Source organism: Schistocerca piceifrons, chromosome 3, assembly GCF_021461385.2.
Source record: "Schistocerca piceifrons isolate TAMUIC-IGC-003096 chromosome 3, iqSchPice1.1, whole genome shotgun sequence".
Taxonomy (NCBI): domain Eukaryota; kingdom Metazoa; phylum Arthropoda; class Insecta; order Orthoptera; family Acrididae; genus Schistocerca; species Schistocerca piceifrons.
The window spans coordinates 863,996,861-864,018,917 of NC_060140.1; the positions used below are offsets into that span (position 1 = coordinate 863,996,861).

Here is a 22,057-nt window from a genome sequence, read left to right on the forward strand (position 1 = left end):
CCAGTATGGGCTTAGTAATCACAAACTCCTTTTTTAAACATAAGAACATTCACCGGTATACTTGGGAAAGCAGGGGAACCAGATCTGTCATTGACTATATAATAACAGATCAGGAATTCAGGAAGGCTGTGAGGGACACACGTGTATTCAGGGGATTCTTTGATGACACTGATCATTATTTAATCTGCAGTGAAATTGGGATTGCAAGGCCGAAAGTGCAGGAGGTCAGGTCCATATGTAGGAGGATAAGAGTGGAGAAACTTCAGGATAAGGAAATCAGGCACAAGTACATAACAGCGATCTCAGAAAGGTACCAGTTAGTTGAATGTAGTCAATTACAGTCATTGGAAAAGGAATGGACAAGGTACAGGGACACAGTACTAGAAGTGGCTAAAGAATGTCTTGGAACAGTAGTGTGTAAAAGCAGGAGGAAGCAAACAGCTTGGTGGAATGACACAGTCAAGGCAGTCTGTAAAAGGAAAAAGAAGGCGTATAAAAAATGGCTACATACTAGAACTCAGGTAGACAAGGAAAGTTATGTTGAAGAAAGAAACAAAGCCAAACAGATAATTGCAGCATCCAAGAAGAAATCTTGGGAAGACTTTGGAAACAGGTTGGAGACATTGGGTCAAGCTGCTGGAAAACCATTCTGGAGTGTAATTAGCAGTCTTCGAAAGGGAGGTAAGAAGGAAATGACAAGTATTTTGGACAGGTCAGGAAAACCGCTGGTGAATCCTGTGGATGCCTTGGGCAGATGGAGGGAATATTTTGAAGAGTTGCTCAATGTAGGTGAAAATACGATCAGTAATGTTTCAGATTTCGAGGTAGAATGGGATAGGAATTATGATGGAAATAGGATCACGTTTGAGGAAGTGGAGAAAATGGTCAATAGATTGCAGTGCAATAAAGCGGCTGGGGTGGATGAAATTAAGTCGGAACTCATCAAGTACAGTGGAATGTCAGGTCTTAAATGGCTACACAGGATAATTGAAATGGCCTGGGAGTCGGGACAGGTTCTATCAGACTGGACAAAAGCAGTAATCACACCAATCTTTAAACATGGAAACAGAAAAGATTGTAACAACTACAGAGGTATCTCTTTAATCAGCGTTGTGGGTAAAATCTTCTCAGGTATTGTTGAAAGGAAAGTGCGAGTATTAGTTGAGGAGCAATTGGATGAAAATCAGTGTAGGTTTAGGCCTCTTAGAGGTTGTCAGGACCAGATCTTTAGCTTACGACAAATAATGGAGAAGTGTTATGAGTGGAACAGGGAATTGTATCTATGCTTTATAGATCTAGAAAAGGCATATGACCGGGTTCCTAGGAGGAAGTTATTGTCTGTTCTACGAGGTTATGGAATAGGAGGCAAACTTTTGCAAGCAATTAAAGATCTTTACATGGATAGTCAGGCAGCAGTTAGAGTTGACGGTAAACTGAGTTCATGGTTCAGAGTAGTTTCAGGGGTAAGACAAGGCTGCAACCTGTCTCCACTGTTGTTCATATTATTTATGGATCATATGTTGAAAACAATAGACTGGCTGGGTGAGATTAAGATATGTGAACACAAAATAAGCAGTCTTGCATATGCGGATGACTTAGTTGTGATGGCAGATTCGATTGAAAGTTTGCAGAGTAATATTTCAGAGCTAGATCAGAAATGTAAGGACTATGGTATGAAGATTAGCATCTCCAAAACGAAAGTAATGTCAGTGGGAAAGAAATATAAACGGATTGAGTGCCAAATAGGAGGAACAAAGTTAGAACAGGTGGACGGTTTCAAGTACTTAGGATGCATATTCTCACAGGATGGCAACATAGTGAAAGAACTGGAAGCGAGGTGTAGCAAGGCTAATGCGGTGAGCGCTCAGCTACGATCTACTCTCTTCTGCAAGAAGGAAGTCAGTACCAAGACTAAGTTATCTTGTTGTATGGGAGCGAAAGCTGGGTGGATTCAGGTTACCTTATCAATAAGGTTGAGGTTACGGATATGAAAGTAGCTAGGATGATTGCAGATACTAGTAGATGGGAACAATGGCAGGAGGGTGTCCACAATGAGGAAATCAAAGAAAAACTGGGAATGAACTCTATAGATGTAGCAGTCAGGGCGAACAGGCTTAGATGGTGGGGTCATGTTACACGCATGGGAGAAGCAAGGTTACCCAAGAGACTCATGGGTTCAACAGTAGAGGGTAGGAGGAGTCGGGGCAGACCAAGGAGAAGGTACCTGGATTCGGTTAAGAATGATTTTGAAGTAATAGGTTTAACATCAGAAGAGGCACCAATGTTGGCACTGAATAGGGGATCATGGAGGAATTTTATAAGGGGGGCTATGCTCCTGACTGAACGCTGAAAGGCATAATCAGTCTTAAATGATGATGATGATGGTTAACAGTAATGATACAGTACAGGGTCAAAGTATGAATATTATGCACTTCCTTCTGCTTAGGCAAATGGAGAAAATCATTTGGTTCTTTTAGTATTTTATGTGGTCTACAGTGAAAGTTAACGGCTCGTGGAGGCACATTAGTTTGTGGATGGTTCCTTGGGGAACCCAAAAGACGGCTATGCACAGCAAACAGCTGTAATGTTTACAATTTATTTTTATTATTATGATCTCAAACCAACCTCAAGAATTTTATTGATATCTTTATCCATTTCTGAAATACAGAGGTTCAAAGTTACCCTATCTGTACATGTAAAATATGCACACAAAATCTATTGTGGCAAAATGTAGTTTATGAACTGGAGCAGCACACAAAATTATGCTGTAAAGTGTGTGTATTATCATCAGATCGGTTCTGGGAACCCCATGTTGCAATACTGAGGCACATGCAAAATTTTTGTGCGCACATAAAATCCAGTTTGAGATGTAAAATTAATTTTGTGTTATTTCAGTTTCAAATAAATAAACTACCAAAATGTTACTGACCCATATAGTTATAATCATACGCGTGATACCCCTGATTTACCAGGCAAAAGAAGGAAACCAGTGAAAAAGTGCTGCTATCTGAGCACAGAGAAGGCAAATACGCTCCTGTTTAAAAAGACTGACAGAAGAGTGGGGTACCACCTGCCTCGTTCTACCTTCCTCAGCAACTTTAAAAATTTTCTCAAAAATTTTGGCATGTGAACATGTTTGCACCTTTTTATGCAGAGAGAAGAAGACAGTGATATTGGGAAAGAGACAGAAAAGTAAGAATCTAGTAAGCAGTGGTTGTGGTACAAAAAGAGCAAAAGAAACAACGGCAGTGTGAAAGGAAAAAAAGGGGGCACAGAGGCAGTGAAATATAGTTGACAGGGACAGAACAGTGCTAGGAAAACATTGAAGGAGACAGTGCCAGTGGGAAAGGAACAAAGAGATGGAGAAAATAGGAGCACTTGAGAGCCAGTGATAACGAGAGACTGTCTTTGACAATGAAAATGGGCAAAAGAGATAGAGAGAGCAAGAGATGAGACAGCAGCAGAGGGAAGGAATGAATTAGATAGTAGCATTAAGAGGGAGACAGTGACCAGTGACAGTGAGAGGAGAAAGTAGTATTGGGTCAGAATGAAGGAGACTGTTGCGGTGAGACACGAGACAGTGACAGTTACAGAGACACAAATAGATAATGACAATGAGATGGGCCGAATGGGTGAGACAGAGAATGAGGATGTGTGAGTGGATGAATATGAGTGACTTATAGTGATGGACTAATAGGTCTGAGTGAGTTACAGATAGGGGAGCATGAGAGATAAGATGCACACTAAAAATACGGTGAATATGTTTGCATGCCAAAATTTTTGGGAAATTTTTTAAAGGATCTGAGGAAGGTAGAATGAGGTGGCTGGTACTCCTCTTTTCAGTTAGGTTCTCTTAAACAGGAGCATATTCAGCTTTTTTGTGCTCCAATAGGAGCATCTTCCTGCTCGTTTTGTATGAATTGTTGCACATATGGAAATGTCACATTCACAAAAACATCTAAAACACAAAAAACATCTAAACCTGCACACTTGCTCAAAATTGTAGATAATTAAAGACAGAATATTTCTTTACAATAAATAATGTGTAGTCATTTGTGTGTTTTACTTACTGACTGTGTCGGTATTTGGTGACAACCCTTTGGACACCACACTAAACACATCAAGCCACCCTTTGTCTTTTAGAATGCCTCTCTGCAGCGAATTAACAAAATTCTGAAATAAGAAAGTTCTAATTATAGTATTGTGCTAAATAATATTCCTATGCAGTTACAACATATACTAGGCATAATATGCAAGTCTGCTATATGTTATTTGCACTGACATACTAACTAAACAGTACAAAATTTCAAAACATATGCAACAAAATCTTGTAGCTGACATTATTTCAATATCAAATTTTATCTGCAATACTTTGAAAAACCTATATGTAATAATATGCTTTGGTGTCATAGCTTGGTGGTGGTTTGGAAGCCAAGATTAAGAGGTGCTGCCTACAATGAAAATGGCCAAATAAATTTGAAAGAAGCTGAAGAGAAATGTCATTCTCTTCTCTTCTGTTCTGTGATACACTTTGGATTTCTTGTTCAGATTAATAAGACGTCTGTACACCCAATTTGTAATTGTTACATAGAATAACCAAGTACAAAAGAGTTCTTTAAAAAGTCGTTATGTCACTTAATAGTGTAAATACTATAAAGATCTTTTACAGCCTTTGACCCTCTGCAGACAAAAAAGAAGTCACATGGCAAGAGTTGGTAGCCCTGCATATCACATCCACTGCACCAACAAACTTCAAGAAAGGCAACCATATAAGAAGATAATCAAGGTAAAAGTTATCATGAAGAGTACTAGGGTGGCAGGTTACTCGTCAAATTGTTGGTTCAGTTCCACCATCTAAAGCCTTTTTTAAATACTTCATCTTGCTTAGACCTGAGACAGAATTGGTTTTAACCCCAAGTAAAGGACATAGGTAAGAGGTGCTGAAGTAAGAGATCTTTTTCAAAAATAAGAATAATCTTTAAAGTAGCAAAAGAAAATACTACATTGCCAACCTCAAGAAATAGCGATATAGACGACTGTAAAAACCAAGTAAGTGTAAACTGTCACAAGAGACAGGGTAAAGGTGATTGGTTGACCATAGCTAGCTGGCCAACAGTGAAAGATCTTTACATGTCGAGGAAATGTTCCATTTGTGAATTAAAAGACATTACATTGACAAAATGGAAGACCTGATTCTGAAATTATGAGGGCGGTCACAACTTCCAGCAGCATTGGCGGCAGTCAACCAACGTGATGCCAGAGCAGCACCGGTTCACATTGCAGTGGCTGGTTAGCTAAAGAGCAGCTCATCACGACATCGCTTCGCCCACACGCCAGAGTCAGCAATGCAGTGCCCCAATAGGGCAACTACTTAGGGGAGCTGTAACAGCCCCAAGACAAAATTGTTTTTATGCAGTGATCTGTTTGTGGAGTGTTGTATATAAGTGTCAAATTGATTCTTTGTTTTTGTTTCAAAACAATATCAGAGGATATCTAGGTCCTTAAGAGCATAGACTGTTGTATTTACTATATGCCAATTATTAAATGCAACATAGGATCAATCATTCCTTCTCATCACGTACGGTGAGTCTCCTCTGACATGCGGGTCTGGGTGATTTTCCCGAAATCTATCCCTTTTCATAGACATGTCCAGTTCTTTACCTTCACCCCTCTTCCTTCCCCTTCAACCCTTCTGCCTGCAGAAGGAGCCATTGGCTCCAAAAGCTGACCAATTACAACCGTCTTTTATGTGTGTGTTCTGCAGCCATTTGGTAGGTAGATGTTTTATCTATCCAATTAAAGAACAGTTGTTTTGCATGTTTTGTACATGAGACTTTCAACCTTTCCTTTCCTACTATGAATATTGGTTGGGTTTTATATATCTGGATTTTCTACCTTTCCTTTCCTATTATGAATATCGGCTGGGTTTTATATATCTACTTTAGGGGAGGTTAACTAATATAAGGTGTTAAGTAGGTACTGTCAGTGGTTAAGTACAAAGGTACTTATAATCAAATACGTATGTTTCACAGTGATGAAATACTGTGAGCAACCATTGACTACAGACTGACAAATAAAAGACTAATTGCCACTGCTGACTGACTTGTTACTCAATCTCTTTTTTTCTACACATAGCGGTGGTATGGGAATGACCTGTACCATTTCTTTTACGTATAATGATAAAGAATGGGGCACCCACATCACAAAGATGACAATGCATGTACACAGTACTTGTCTGAATGATAAGATGTAAGTGCAGTTCTTACAAATGTAGGGAACTGTAATTATCAGCATGTAACTGCTTATTGTAAATAGAGACTTACACCTTGATTATCTCAATAAATTTGAGAACATAGTGCTGTTACATACAATAATTTAATGGCAGCATAAAACTGATTACCTTTGAGTAAATGTAATGAAATAATGATCAAGCCTCGTCAAACATGACAATTCTCTTATGGGTTTTCTTTCTCTATGAAAATCTAAAAATGTAGTTACTAAGTAGTTAGATGGCAATAGTAGTTTAAGAAAACGAGACAGGATAAGGAAACAAAATTGGTAAAAACTCATTTAATCCTTTAGCTAAGTAAGCATAAATATATGCTAAACACATAACCAAAAGGGAAATGAAATCGTTATTAAGCTTAGGAATGACAAACCAAAATGACTGACTTAAGATGTACAATCATATGTGTTCTGTTATGTGGAGAAATGAAATTGAATTCAGTCCTACGAGACATTAATTTTAGTAGTGTTAAGAATTTATCAGAAGGTGGAGTTTGTAAAAGGATTGTAATCAGTTAAGTAAGTTATTTTACATGACATCTTTCATCTTACTGAGGGGATCTGTGATGCAACAGGTTGTTCCACCTTTTCCTCACAATCAGAAGAAAAACATTTACATAAAAACATTTTTAAGTAGTTATATCTAAAAAGAAAGATGATGAAACTTACCAAAGAAAAGCGCTGGCAGGTCGACAGACACACAAACAAACACAAACATACACACAAAATTCTAGCTTTCGCAACCAATGGTTGCCTCGTCAGGAAAGAGGGAAGGAGAAGGAAAGACAAAAGGATATGGGTTTTAAGGGAGAGGGTAAGGAGTCATTCCAATCCCGGGAGCGGAAAGACTTACCTTAGGGGGAAAAAAGGACAGGTATACACTCGCGCACACACACACATATCCATCCACACATGCACAGACACAAGCAGACATTTGTAAATGCAAAGAGTTTGGGCAGAGATGTCAGTCGGGGCGGATGTACAGAGGCAAAGATGAAGTTGAAAGACAGGTGAGGTATGAGCGGCGGCAAATTGAAATTAGAAATTAGCGGAGATTGAGGCCTGGCGGATAGCGAGAAGAAAGGATATGCTTCCACAGAAGAACCCCAAAAGTGCCCCACTTGTGACAGGATACTTTCCGGGACTGGATCAGATTCTGAATGTGGCTCTCCAGCAGGGATACGACTTCCTCAAATCCTGCCCTGAAATGAGATCCATCCTTCATGAAATCCTCCCCACTCCACCAAGAGTGTCTTTCCGCCGTCCACCTAACCTCGCAACCTCTTAGTTCATCCCTATGAAATCCCCAAACCACCTTCCCTACCCTCTGGCTCCTACCCCTGTAACCGCCCCCGGTGTAAAACCTGTCCCATGCACCCTCCCACCACCACCTATTCCAGTCCTGTAACCCGGAAGGTGTACACGATCAAAGGCAGAGCCACGTGTGAAAGCACCCACGTGATTTACCAACTGACCTGCCTACACTGTGAAGCGTTCTATGTGGGAATGACCAGCAACAAACTGTCCATTCGCATGAATGGACACAGGCAGACAGTGTTTGTTGGTAATGAGGATCACCCTGTGGCTAAACATGCCTTGGTGCACGGCCAGCACATCTTGGCACAGTGTTACACTGTCCGGGTTATCTGGATACTTCCCACTAACACCAACCTGTCAGAACTCCGGAGATGGGAACTTGCCCTTCAGCATATCCTTTCTTCTCGCTATCCGCCAGGCCTCAATCTCCGCTAATTTCTAATTTCAATTTGCCGCCGCTCATACCTCACCTGTCTTTCAACTTCATCTTTGCCTCTGTACATCCGCCCCGACTGACATCTCTGCCCAAACTCTTTGCATTTACAAATGTCTGCTTGTGTCTGTGCATGTGTGGATGGATATGTGTGTGTGTGCGCGAGTGTATACCTGTCCTTTTTTCCCCCTAAGGTAAGTCTTTCCGCTCCCGGGATTGGAATGACTCCTTACCCTCTCCCTTAAAACCCATATCCTTTTGTCTTTCCTTCTCCTTCCCTCTTTCCTGACGAGGCAACCATTGGTTGCGAAAGCTAGAATTTTGTGTGTATGTTTGTGTTTGTTTGTGTGTCTGTCGACCTGCCAGCGCTTTTGTTTGGTAAGTTTCATCATCTTTCTTTTTAGATATATTTTTCCCACGTGGAATGTTTCCCTCTATTATATTCATTTTTAAGTAGTTAGCATGTAGAGAATTTTTCTTGAACGTGCACCAGTTTGATCAGTGCACAGAGTTGGAGCAAGATGTGCAAGCACAGAATGTAACCAAGTGCGCGACACCAATTGAGCATCTCCACCTGTTGTGAAGGGATCACTTATGCTCTTGTGTCACAGCTTGGTGGTGTTTTGGTAGGCAGAGGACAAGTGGCACTGCCTACAATGACAACAACCACACACAGTTGAAAGAAACTGAAGAGAAATGTCACTATGTTGTTCTGATTGATAAGAGACCAATGTTGTAATTGTTACACAGAACAACCAAACATAGAAGAGTTCTTTAAAAAGTCATTACATCATTTAGTTGAGCACCTGCACTGAAGAAGCACTGTGGGAGTTACATAAAGTGAATCAGTGATAGAACTGAACCGCCAACAAGTGAGCCTGTAGTATCACACCTTGCACAGTGTCGAAAGAACACAAAATCCAGCTGATGTCTAAATGGCGGAGTACCTTCAATATGCACTATACGAGCACTGTCCACAAAGAAGCCCACAGGCTGGGTGGCACCCTTAGTTACAGGCTCTTCTTGTCCTTTGGGTTGTAATTTCTCTAACTCTGCTAATGGCAGAAGCAACAGAACCATTGTGGTACTTTTTCTCATGGAAATATGTTTTAAAATGCAATTTTAAGGCATGGACTATTTAAAACCTTGTGGTCATGTTTCTTATTGAAATATGTTTCAAAATACTAATTTTAAGGCATGCACTTTTTCACATCCATATCTGGACAGACTCTTTGGCATATCTCGACAGTCTCTTTGGTTAAGTATCTTACTCCATAAAGGGTGTCCCATCACATTTTTCTATGCACTGCCTTCATCTCAGTTGAAGTACTGCTCTGGAAGAGTGTTCTACAACATGCCACCTTGTTATTACACTTCATTACACACAGGACTCCTTCAGACCTTGCACTACAAAATACTGGGTTACATTTTTTCACTACTTAAGACGAATAACTGAATAAACTAGCTATGAAACTGACTTGTATAATGACACTCCTTCTTTTGCCATAGTATTTAAATTTAATAGAGGTTAAATGGTTGAAAATGGACTTAAAGTCCTGACTTAATTCATTATTTCGTATTCGGTGATCAACATTAAATTAAAATGAAATGAGACTATCAATTAGACAAACCACTGCTTAAGCAGAGTGTTTTGGAAACATGGATATTGCTTACATAGTCATGTTACAGCCTGTTCTCAACTGTTTTACAATTTAGCTTTCTTTCTCTCTTTTCTGAGATATAAGAAAGGACCTTTCTCACAAGGGTAGGTCCATACAAACAAATTATTTTTTAAATCAAAAACTTGCACTAAGAAAAATGGAAATACATTAGTGAAATATTTTACATCTTTAGCACTCACATTCAGCCACACAATATCAAACAATAAAGAAACCAAATATCAAAAGACGAATGTTAAGTGCATTATATTTTGTGATTTGCCATCCATCTAATAAATACAATTAATTAATTAATTGTCACAGATCATCAGCAGACAGTATTCATAGGCTTCCAGTAAACAGTACCTGTAGTTCTGTAACTATCATAAATGAGAAGAGTCTGTCTAATCCAGTCAGTCCCGCAGTTCCTACGGAACGTGTTATTTTGGAAAAACTTTTGATATTCATGATCTCATTGTGTGTTTTCATGTCATACCATGCTGTTTTCTGTTCTATGTAAACTGTACACCTGAAAAAAATCAATAGCAAAAGTGAAGTAAAAATAATTATTATAATTATCAACAGAGTTATTATTTATTGAATTCTCTGTAACTACTTACTTAGGGTCTGTCACACGCAAAAGTTCTCTTGCTAGCCTGCCTATAAAATTGACAGATGTGTTATCAGCAGGAGGAAAGCGAGGAATAGGAATTGTCCTGCTTTGATACACACTTTGCCAATCTTGCACTTTATTCCTCAAAAAGCTGTTGCACTCTTGTTCCACATTGTAACTTATTATCCGAGATACTTCTTCATGCCATATTTTTAACCCATATATGTTAACATAATCTTGAATGTATTCAAAAGATCGACGATATCCATCCATTATCTTTTCCAGACTTTCTAGTTTAGTCATAAGTTCACTTGTCTGTAAAAAAATTACATGTTTAAATATTAGTATACATACAAGTACTTCCTAACACAAATATCTAAAAAGTCTCTTGCAATTAGAGTTTGTGCAAAAATGGTATCACAATGTATGAAACTTTGACATCTTGCTTTATATTTATACACTTGTACTCACACATAGATGACTAACAACAACACAAATTTATTCTTCATCATCAAAAAGAGTCAATGAGAGACTTAGCACTTTTGAGTGACAGAATCCTCAAAGCTCCTTAAAAATTTATTGTATTACCAACTGAAAATTTGCTTCAATACTTTTTAATATTTGTGCACAGAAACTGTCTTCTGATTGTTTGAGATTGCACATTATTACAGATTCAAAAAATACTTGTGTAGTTATTGTCAATTAACACTGAAAAGGGAAGCTCACACACTACTTGACAACAACATATGGATGTCCACCTTATTGCATGGACGAGGGACTTCAGCTCATGATATATATGAGAAAAATTACCACCATAGCTAAATCTTGAGAATTTCTTTATTCTTTCACATGACTAGTTTTGGTAGTACATTACCACCATCCTCAGGCCCCACCCCTGCCAAAAGTGTATTTGATTTCCTTGGTGCATTTACTGTGGGATCCGTGTTACTAGCACACATGGGCTAGCTTTCATCAGGAGTCTATAATCAATGTGCATTGGAGACAACACGGTGTCGAGTATAGACCCCTGATGAAAGCTAGCCCATGTGTGCTAGTAACACGGATTCCACAGTAAACGCACCAAGGAAATCAAATACTCTTTTGGCAGGAGTGGGGCCCGAGAATGGCAGTAATGTGCTGCCGAAACTAGTTGTGTGATACAATAAAGACATTCTCAAGATACAACTATGCTGGTACTTTCTCACATATATTACAGCAATAGTTACGGAACTTCGCAGGGTAAACAAACAAAGCAAGTGATGTCGTGTGTGGTGTTTTACACATTGTTGCAACCCCTAAAACTTGGCTTACAAAAGTAGGGCATGTGACTATAATGAACAAATTTGTTCAGAAAAGGGCAGCTCATTTTGTATTATCACAAAACAGGGGAGAGAGTGTCATGAATGTGATAAGTAAGTTGGTGTGGCAATCATGGGTTTTATTGTAACAAGATCTTTTTACAAAACTTTAAGTCACCAACACTCTTCCAAATTCCAAAATAATTCATACTATGTAGATGTCGATGTAGATAACAGCCCAAACATGCTATACCCATGTGTCTTAATATTATCAAGTGGTATGGCATGTACTCTGCCTGCTTGGTGTTATCATGGAGCTACTTAAGCCGATTGGTTCAAGGCGTAGGTCTGTTCCTACATTAACTTGCACTTTATCCTCTGGGGTATACACTTGTGTGTGTGTGTGTGAGATAAAATGCCCTGTGGCACTCAAGCTGCGGTTTTTATTCATTTGTTCTTGTCCAAGACACCATAAAATAGAAACAATACAATTATTAAGCAAAATTGTAATTTACAGTATTAAAACAAACCTAACATAACCAGTTGACTTGTTAAAAATACACTATTAATAATATAAAACACTGGAAGCTCCAGATAGGAATATTAACAATTCAGGAAAAGACAGATTGCTACTTACTGTAAAGAAGACACATTAAGTTGCAGACAGCCACAATTAAAAGACACTTACATAAAGCTTTTGGCCACAGCCTTCATCAGCAAAAGAGGAATACACACCATTCATACACACAAGCAAACACACCTCATGCACTTGTGACCGCCAACTCCAGCACCTTGGCCAGAATGCATTCTGGAGTTGGCTGAAGTTGGTGGTCATGTGTACATGAAGTGTGCTTGCTTGTGTGTATGAATGGTGTGCATTTCTCTTTTGCTGATGAAAGCTGTGGCCAAAAGCTTCACGTGTCATTTAATTGTTCCTGTCCACAACTTAACATGTCTTCTTTATGGTAAGTAGCACTCTGCCTTTTCCTACATTGTTACTATTGATATAAATGTCCTGTGGTGGTAATGGAAATTGTGTCCACCAAGGTTTTCAGGTGTTTAAATTTGAAAATTAGTCCAGAAAAAAACCAGCCTGAATAGCCTTGTTATTTGTTGCAACCTTTAGGTTGCAATATCCACAGCATTCATAAGTACTAACGTAGCCCCTTTCTTCAAATTTCCTTTATACTGGGATATACCCATCCTTAGATGATACAGGACTTTCCAAGTTGCACAAGGGAGTTCGGAACACCCAGAATTGTTTCATGGGTATTTTGGAACAAGTTCTGCAACAGCTCTACTCGGCACTTATTAGGTACAGGATTTATGTTAGTTTTCAATAATATGTTTCCGGATACTTGAGAGCATCGTCAAACTGTTTCTTAAAGTCAATGTTTCAGTCATTGTTGTAAGTGGCCACCAGGTTGATGTATTTACTGTTAATTTACAAAAATAAACTCCCTCTTAAGTGCCTCAAAATTAAAAAATAACATTTAAAAAGATGAGAGAAGTAGTAAGGACATTTAAGAGGTGTAAATATAGGACACACAAATACTGAAATTAGTAAGCATTTGTACAGCAAATTCTTAATGTATGTGACATGTTACTAGCAATTCACTACTAGTACTTTGAACCAGATGCAAATTTTTAAACTCAAATGTCTTTACATTCTAGTGTGACCTACTCAAACACCACTATAAAATAAAATTATGCAGGTTACAGGGTTCATTACTTAGAGGAGTGTTACTCCTGTATCAGTATACTGAAAGTATTAGAAGGAATGACGAGGACATTAGAAATAGAGCAGGATTTCAAATTTGGAAAAGTATTCGGAAGGAAATCAGCAGTGTTCTTTTCAAAACAACCAACCCAACGTCTGCCTTAACTGATTGAGGGAAACCACAAAAAACATAACTCTTAACAACTGGATGGGGGTTTGAAACTCCATCCTTCCAGATACGAGGCCAGTGTACTAACCGCTGCACCACCTCACATGACCGAAATATTGAATTTACAGCCTCCGTATATGCTAATACAACTGATGCATTTAATTCGGACTAAATGTGATTCTGGTACAAATTCACATCAAATCGGACACTACCAATGAGAAGAAAAAGACAACTGAAGCTGCTTTTAAAGCATTGCCTAGCTAATACCCATTTATACTTATGTTATTATTTCCGCATAGAATGCCTCAGGAAGAAACTTAACATCTGCTTTGGCAAGCAGGCTGTACTTTTGCCACATACAATATAGGAACAAAACAAATTAATTCCAAATACACATTGTTACTACTGTGACAGTAGTAAGATTTCAACACCTTTTTTCCTATCGTGGATAAATAAAATACTGGAACCGTAACTGAAAGAAACGTAACTATTCCTGGATTCACTATCCGAAGGGAACTTGTGACGAAGCAAGTAGGAACATTTTTACTTCCCCTCTTGTTTTGCAATCTGCCTCCTTAAAATTCATTTTTTTCATGTCTGACTAATTACCATTAGCATAAGTTAGTTTAATCTGCATTTCCATGAAAAGAGAAAGGTTGGCCTTCCGTTTCAAAGAATGTAACACCAGATATAATTTTGTGCTTAGTTTTATGTGTGTAATTGATTTTCTAATTTATTTTGGCTATTCCTAATTAATATCTTTCATTATAGGGTGAAATCAGTAATTGTTTCGTAACTTAAATTCTACTGTTGACTTATAAACAAATATAAATTGTATAATAATTATAAACATTTGGAAGAACAGCTAATAGCATTCTTTAAGTATTTATTTGGCTCAATTCAAAAACATGTTAGCAAAGATAGCTCTTAATATTAATTACAAAGTAACTACCAGTTTTATCAAAATATTGTTTGCCTTACTATACATGTTAATTTCATGATTGAAACAAATAATTCAGCCTAACTCACGAGTAGAAGAAACTGTTAAAAAGAGACAATTTTTCGATTTATTCAGATAATTCAATAAGTTAAGTTTTAATTGTAATTTCTGTTACTTACACATCAAACAAAGTGTAGTTTCAGTGCCTATTATTGTGATGATATATCAAGGCCCAATTTTTGGTCCAGAGACAGTCAATCCATGGCCGAGTTTCATACAAGGAACCTGTGTTGGTTAGATCAACAACAATGCATCCACTTAACTGTGAAATAAGTGTAATAGGCTGTGTGCTGAAACAATGACAGTGTCTGTTCAATACATACCATATTACGCGGCAAGAACTGTGTGGTTAGGTTTTCACTGCTCACATATCTTCAACAGGAAACCATTGTAGCAATATGTTGATGTTTGCTTGCAACCTATTCTGGCCATATAACTGTGTATTACTGGGGGTTGTGAACAGTGAAAGTAAAGAACTGTGAAATGCAAATGTGCACCTGTTCACTTCCACCCCCATTTTTCAGCCAGTGTAGCAATGCAGTACGTTGACTACGAGGACAATCAACGAAGAAATAAAGGGCGGACATCACAAACTGCATAAAAAGGTCCTACCACCTAAAAGTACAAAGCATTGTCAACCTCTTGGTGATATTTCTTTTACCAGCACAATGTAGTAGGGTGACATATAGAAAAGTAAATTCTTTCTAAGAAGGAGAATTCAATCAAACTGTAGGACTGAATTTTTATTTTCAAATTAAAATCTGTCATATGTATACGCAAGTGCACCACAGTACCAACCTACAAGATATAGCAACCAAATAACAATAGAAATATGATTTATTAAAAATAAAGAACATATTCTCCTCTCTTGTCTATACAATGCTGCATATTACATCCATTATTCAAAGCAGAACTGTAGCACTTGTTCAATAATTCTTGTCTTTTTGCTTTTACCTGGTCCACAGACAAATTGTGTTCCCTTCAATGCATTTTTCACTTTTAGGAGCAGGAACAAGTCACCAAGTGGGGTGGAGGTGAGGGTCAAGATCTGGCGAATATGGAGAATGCTAGAGCACAAGAAAGTGTTTCCCCATTAAAAACTGCTTCATAGATAGTGCACAGTGAGTTGGAATGGTGTACTGGTGCAGAATCCAAGAGTTTTTCTGTCACACATGTGAACCTTTCTCCATTACTCTTTCCTTTCCCACAGCTGGGTTATGACTACTTTGTAGTATTTCTGAGTAATAGTTTGACTCCCAGGCAACCATTCAGTCACATGGAACACCTTTGATTCTTAGTGATCTGGGGTTCTTCCAGTGTCTTTCTAGGTCATCCTATAAAATTCATGTTTCATCAGCTCTGATGACACTTGTGAGCAAGTCAGGTTGTTGTGTGAGTTGTCCCATGATGTTAAGGCATATGTTCTTCAAATTGCCTTTTTGTTTGACAGCACTATTCTTGCATAAATTTTTGCTATGTTGAATTCATCATGTTAAATTTGTCTTACAGACTCACTGTTAGTGTTTATTATGCTGGTGATCGTATACGTGCCAATCTTTGCAGAGAATTCGTTAATTCTTTGAATGTTTTCTTCAGTTCCTGCAGTCACAGGTCAACTTGGGTGTTCATCATCTTTCACCTCTTACTGACCTGCAGATAACTGTTTTCTGTCAAACACCTCCTTTCACATTTGAATACATTCCACTGGAAACTTTTTAATTTCATTAATACTTCAACAAGCTGTCTACTCCAAACCAATTTCAAATGCCTCTTTTGTTCCAAGTTTTTTATGGATTAATTCTAATTTTTAAGATGATGTATATTTTGTTAGTCAATCGACGATTTTACAGTCCTATCAGCTGCCACACACATTTGGAGCCACACTGAACCTTATAGAAGATTTTTCCAGGTTAGGGCAAAAAAGTGTTTATGCACATTCGAGCTTACTACTTACATGTTATTACCAGAGTGCACAAGCCACAAAGAAATCCTACTTTGTAATTTATTTTAGTAACAAAATATAAGTAACACTGATAAAAATTTTGCCCTCGTCAAAATCCTTGCAGGATCCAGCTACAAAAAGTTAACTAATCTGGCAGATCAAAATATTCTTATAAGCCAAATTGTTACATAATATCTAAGTAATTATAAAAACAAAAATAGTTGCATACATATTGTTAAAAACATGATTAAATTAGGCAGTCTTATCTCTTCAATTTCAAAAAATTATTAATTCCCATCCAAATTTTATCTGAATTATATTAATAAAAGTAACAACACAGTCTTCCTGTTTTAGAAATATTATACTTTTAATGTAACATATAAGCTATTCTTTGAGGTAATGGCAATTTTTAATTCTTCATTAGTTTAGTTGTTATTTTTAAATTAGTCCACTGACTTCATTGTTTTTCACACAAATGTCCACCATATACCAGTATAGCTTTGGAAAACAAACATAAAATAAAAAATTCGTGGCATTGCCTTAATTGCTACATCTATTTCTGATGCTTTAGGTGCTGCTTCTTGTACAAAATTTTGTTTTTGATCTCTAGCTCTTTTTTCTTCTGAAGTACCGTATTTACTCGAATCTAAGCCGCACTCGGATGTAAGCCGCACCTAAAAAATGAGACTCAAAATAAAGGAAAAAAAAATTCCCGAATCTAAGCCACACCTGAAATTTGAGACTAGAAATTCAAGGAGAGAGAAAAGTTTTAGGCCACACCTCCAAATCGAAACAAAGCTGGTCCATTGTAATATGAGACACAATTTAGGTCGAATGAATGATACACCTACAGTAGTTTGGTTCGTGTCGTAAGCTTAGCAGTTAAGCTTTACCAGGTAACCTTTGCTATGCATCAGGCGCTCCGTCCGTATTTATACGGGTACTCTTCCTTTTTCATGTGCTTCGTCTGGTTTGAATCGATTGCTTATTTTGCTTTGATCTGATAAGTGCCGTTTTCTTTGTTATAGGTGTTTACGTCACTCTAAGCTGAAAATGCATTCTGTACTGTGTCATACATTGTTTGTCGCATTCTTATAGTGTGTGTTTACGGCTTGTCGCCGCTCGCGGCATGGCTTGCTTTTGTGCGAGCTACCGCCGCTTACGAGAGAGAGAGAGAGAGAGAGAGAGAGAGAGAGAGAGAGAGAGAGAGAGAGAGAGAGAGAGAGAGAGAGAGAGAGAGAGAGAGGGGGGGGGGGGGGGGGAATCGTCTCATTAGCAAAACAACGGCAAGAGACTGCTATTTGTTGTTATATACACTGCTGCTTTCTTTGATAAAGATCAACAAGAACCAAATAATAGACTGCGTATGATAGAACATGTTCTGAACGAGAGTTAGGCGAAAATTTTTCTCCGTTTGGAAATCTTTGCGGCCGCTTCTTTAGTACATCAAATTCTGCACAGAAATTAGAGTCATCTTAGATTTAAAAATCTAGTCAGTTGCCATACTTCATTTCTGACTGTATCACATTAGGCATAAGAATAATACGAATATAAACATGACATGATACGTATATTCTTCCACGTTTGCTGTTGTCTCACTCTAGTTTCGTAGTTTATTACAGACAGGATTTAAATGAGACAGCAGCAAACACGAGAGAATACATGGCAAAATGTTTATGCTCATATTATTCTTACGGCGAAGAGAATACTGTATGTGATTCACATTTCATCAGTTTCCTATTAGCAACTATCTCTTCTCACAGGTAGGAAAAAATTCAGAACGTAGAGTTGGCCATACTGACAAACACCCCAAACAGTCTTGCCAGTCGGATTTTCATAGTACATTGAAATTCTGCTACATTTGAAGATGAACAATACGGAATTTGTATTTACTTCATTGGATAATGTATGAAAATGTAGGGTTGAAACTCGGGGCAGAGAAAAAAAGCCTCGTCTTTCATCTTTTTTTAAATTTATTTACTGACGCAGAGGTTTTGGCCCCAGTATGTATCTTTGTGCCCACAAAGCATGCCTGTGTAGCGCTACATATATTCGACGGCAGAAATTAGTTGTGGCGGCACCTACCAACATTTTTCAGAACTTCTGCTTGCTTTGCACTCGATTCTAAGCCGCAGGCGGTTTTTTGGATTACAAAAACTGGAAAAAAAGTGCGGCTTAGACTCGAGTAAATACGGTAGCCATTTTTGCCTTTCTTGCACAACTGTCTTGTTTCTCTGTTCTTTCTTCTTCTTAAAAAATTCCACATATTTTGAATGAGCATCTTGTGTAGTGTGAATTAGGCTCTTAAGAGACTGAAACACTAGGCGCACCACCAACATTCTGTACAGCATCGTGAACAACCCATAAAGCACCAAGACTTTCCTCATGCTGATTCTATATTAAGCAGTCTGAATTAACAGAGAACCCTTTTTCAAGAGCAATATTTTCACGAGAAAGAATAAGTACCATCTTCACAAACAAAAGGGATACTGAACAAGGGTTTGGCGAGACTGCAAAGAAAGAAAACCAGAATTTATCCAGAGTCTGTGCGTCCAAATTGAATTTCTGTATTGCTTCAGCTGCACCAGGCAAATTGCAGATACGATATCCTTGTGCTTTTGCTTTATTTTGTATGCTTTTGCTCCCAAGAACCACTGCTTCTGGGTGCTTAACATATCTAAACAAGACAGAAGTCACTGCTCCGCTATTGCAGGCTGTTCTGCTATAATACATGGATCACGACAGGAGATAGCTCTTGTCAACTCAAAAGAAAGAGGATATCTATCCACCATATTTTAAGGGTGGCCAAATACACCTCACAACACTCATATTGAACATGCAACATTGTAGTCCTGGCAAATTCTTGCTTTCAAAGCACGATTAGTTTAAAAACCTAAGCCAACTTCTTTGGCAATTAAAATACATTGATGTGATGCAAGATCACTTTTTGATAATGAAGTTTTATTCTCTAACACATGTTTCTTTACAATTCTGACCATTGCAGAAGTTACTAGATATGCAAGTTCTCGGTAAAGGAGAGGTGCCACCGGCTTCTCTGTCTAAAAGTTTCTCAAAAACAGTTCAACTAATGTTCATGTTGTTGTTGTGGTCTTCAGTCCTGAGACTGGTTTGATGCAGCTCTCCATGCTACTCTATCCTGTGCAAGCTTCTTCATCTCCCAGTACCTACTGCAACCTACATCCTTCTGAATCTGCTTAGTGTATTCATCTCTTGGTCTCCCTCTACGATTTTTACCCTCCACGGTGCCCTCCAATGCTAAATTTGTGATCCCTCGATGCCTCAAAACATGTCCTACCAACCAATCCCTTCTTCTAGTCAAGTTGTGCCACAAACTCCTCTTCTCCCCAATCCTACTCAATACCTCCTCATTAGTTACGTGATCTACCCACCTTATCTTCAGCATTCTTCTGTAGCACCACATTTCGAAAGCTTCTATTCTCTTCTTGTCCAAACTAGTTATCGTCCATGTTTCACTTCCATACATGGCTACACTCCATACAAATACTTTCAGAAACGACTTCCTGACACTTAAATCTATACTCGATGTTAACAAGTTTCTCTTCTTGAGAAACGCTTTCCTTGCCATTGCCAGTCTACATTTTATATCCTCTCTGCTTCGACCATCATCGGTTATTTTACTCCCTAAATAGCAAAACTCCTTTACTACTCTAAGTGTCTCATTTCCTAATCTAATTCCCTCAGCATCACCCGATTTAATTTGACTACATTCCATTATCCTCGTTTTGCTTTTGTTGATGTTCATCTTATATCCTCCTTTCAAGACAATGTCCATTCCGTTCAACTGCTCTTCCAAGTCCTTTGCTGTCTCTGACAGAATTACAATGTCATCGGCAAACCTCAAAGTTTTTACTTCTTCTCCATGAATTTTAATACCTACTCTGAATTTTTCTTTTGTTTCCTTTACTGCTTGCTCAATATACAGATTGAATAACATCAGGGAAAGGCTACAACCCTGTCTCACTCCTTTCCCAACCACTGCTTCCCTTTCATGCCCCTCGACTCTTATAACTGCCATCTGGTTTCTGTACAAGTTGTAAATAGCCTTTCGCTCCCTGTATTTTACCCCTGCCACCTTCAGAATTTGAAAGAGAGTATTCCAGTCAACATTGTCAAAAGCTTTCTCTAAGTCTACAAATGCTAGAAACGTAGGTTTGCCTTTTCTTAATCTTTCTTCTAAGATAAGTCGTAAGGTCAGTATTGCCTCACGTGTTCCAACATTTCTACGGAATCCAAACTGATCTTCCCCGAGGTCGGCTTCTACCAGTTTTTCCATTCGTCTGTAAAGAATTCGCGTTAGTATTTTGCAGCTGTGACTTATTAAACTGATAGTTCGGTAATTTTCACATCTGTCAACTAATGTTCAAGCAGTAATAAAAAATGATACCTTTGCTGGGAGAAGTTTATATTTCAGAGTGTTTGAGACAACTTTGAAATTATGATTATTTTGTTCAGAGGGTTTTTCAAGGAACCTAGCACTATATTTGCTCTCAGGGCTACCCTCACCTTTTCAATCCACTGAACTGAATAAAACTTTAGAGGAAAAACATTATACTGTGTACTCAGCATGAAGTATCCTCTTCTAGACGGTGAATCTTTGCAAAGAAAATATAAACTAATCAAAAATTCCATTATTTTCCACTGTGCAGCTATCATGCCATCTTTAAAAGCAGGATGTACCACATGCAAGCCAGAACTACATATGTCAAAGGAGAGTAGCACTAATAAGATTTGCATCCCTCGGGTCAGATTTGAGCTCTCTCAAAACCTTCAAGTTCACTGTTGGACCATTCATAGACAACTGAATAATTGTTTTTTCTCAAGTCAACTTCTCCTGATTCTTTTTTCTTTTTCCTGATCACTTGCTTTAGTGCTGCTGAGAAAGACTGAAGAATAATATTTTGTCAGTACATGCCCAAGCTTCTCATCACAATATTGTACTAGAATGTCCCTTTGTTGCCATTGGGACACGTTATTTAAGCTTTCATCACTACTCAATAACTATAAAAGAACATTTTTCAAGATCTGTTGAAAATCTGTTTTGAAAATATGGAGATACACCATGTACTACACCGAAGAACCAAAGAAATTGGTACAGGCATGCGCATTCAAATACAGATATAAATAAACAGCCAAAATACAAAGCTGAGGTCGGCAATGCCTATATAAGATAACAAGTGTCTGGCGCAGTTGTTAGATCAGGTACTGCTGCTACAATGGCATGCTATCAAGATTTCAGTGAGTTTGAACATGGTATTATAATCAGCGCACAAGCGATGAGACACAGCATCTCCAAGGTAGTGATGAAGTGGGATTTTCCCATAAGGCAATTTCATGAGTGTACTGTGAATATCAGGAATCCAGCAAAACATCAAATCTACATCTCTGCAGCTGAAAAAAGATCCTGCAAGAACGGGAACGACAACAACTGAAGAGAATTGTTCAATATGACAGAATTGCAACCCTTCTGCAAATTACTGCAGATTTCAATGCTGGTCCATCAACAAGTGTTAGTGTGTGAAAAATTTAACGAAACATCATCAATATGGGCTTTTGGAGCTGAAGGTCCATTCGTGTACCCTT

At 38.2% G+C, this 22,057-nt stretch overlaps 1 protein-coding gene across 1 annotated transcript in view; it reads right to left on the reverse strand.

Annotated features, from left to right (window-relative positions):
- Positions 1-22,057, reverse strand: part of LOC124787916 (WASH complex subunit 5) — a 198,557-nt gene that overhangs the window by 51,564 nt on the left and 124,936 nt on the right. Inside the window, 3 exon segments of the mRNA XM_047254903.1 lie at positions 4,071-4,173; positions 10,060-10,222; positions 10,314-10,621. Of these exon segments, the coding sequence (XP_047110859.1) occupies positions 4,071-4,173; positions 10,060-10,222; positions 10,314-10,621 (574 nt within the window).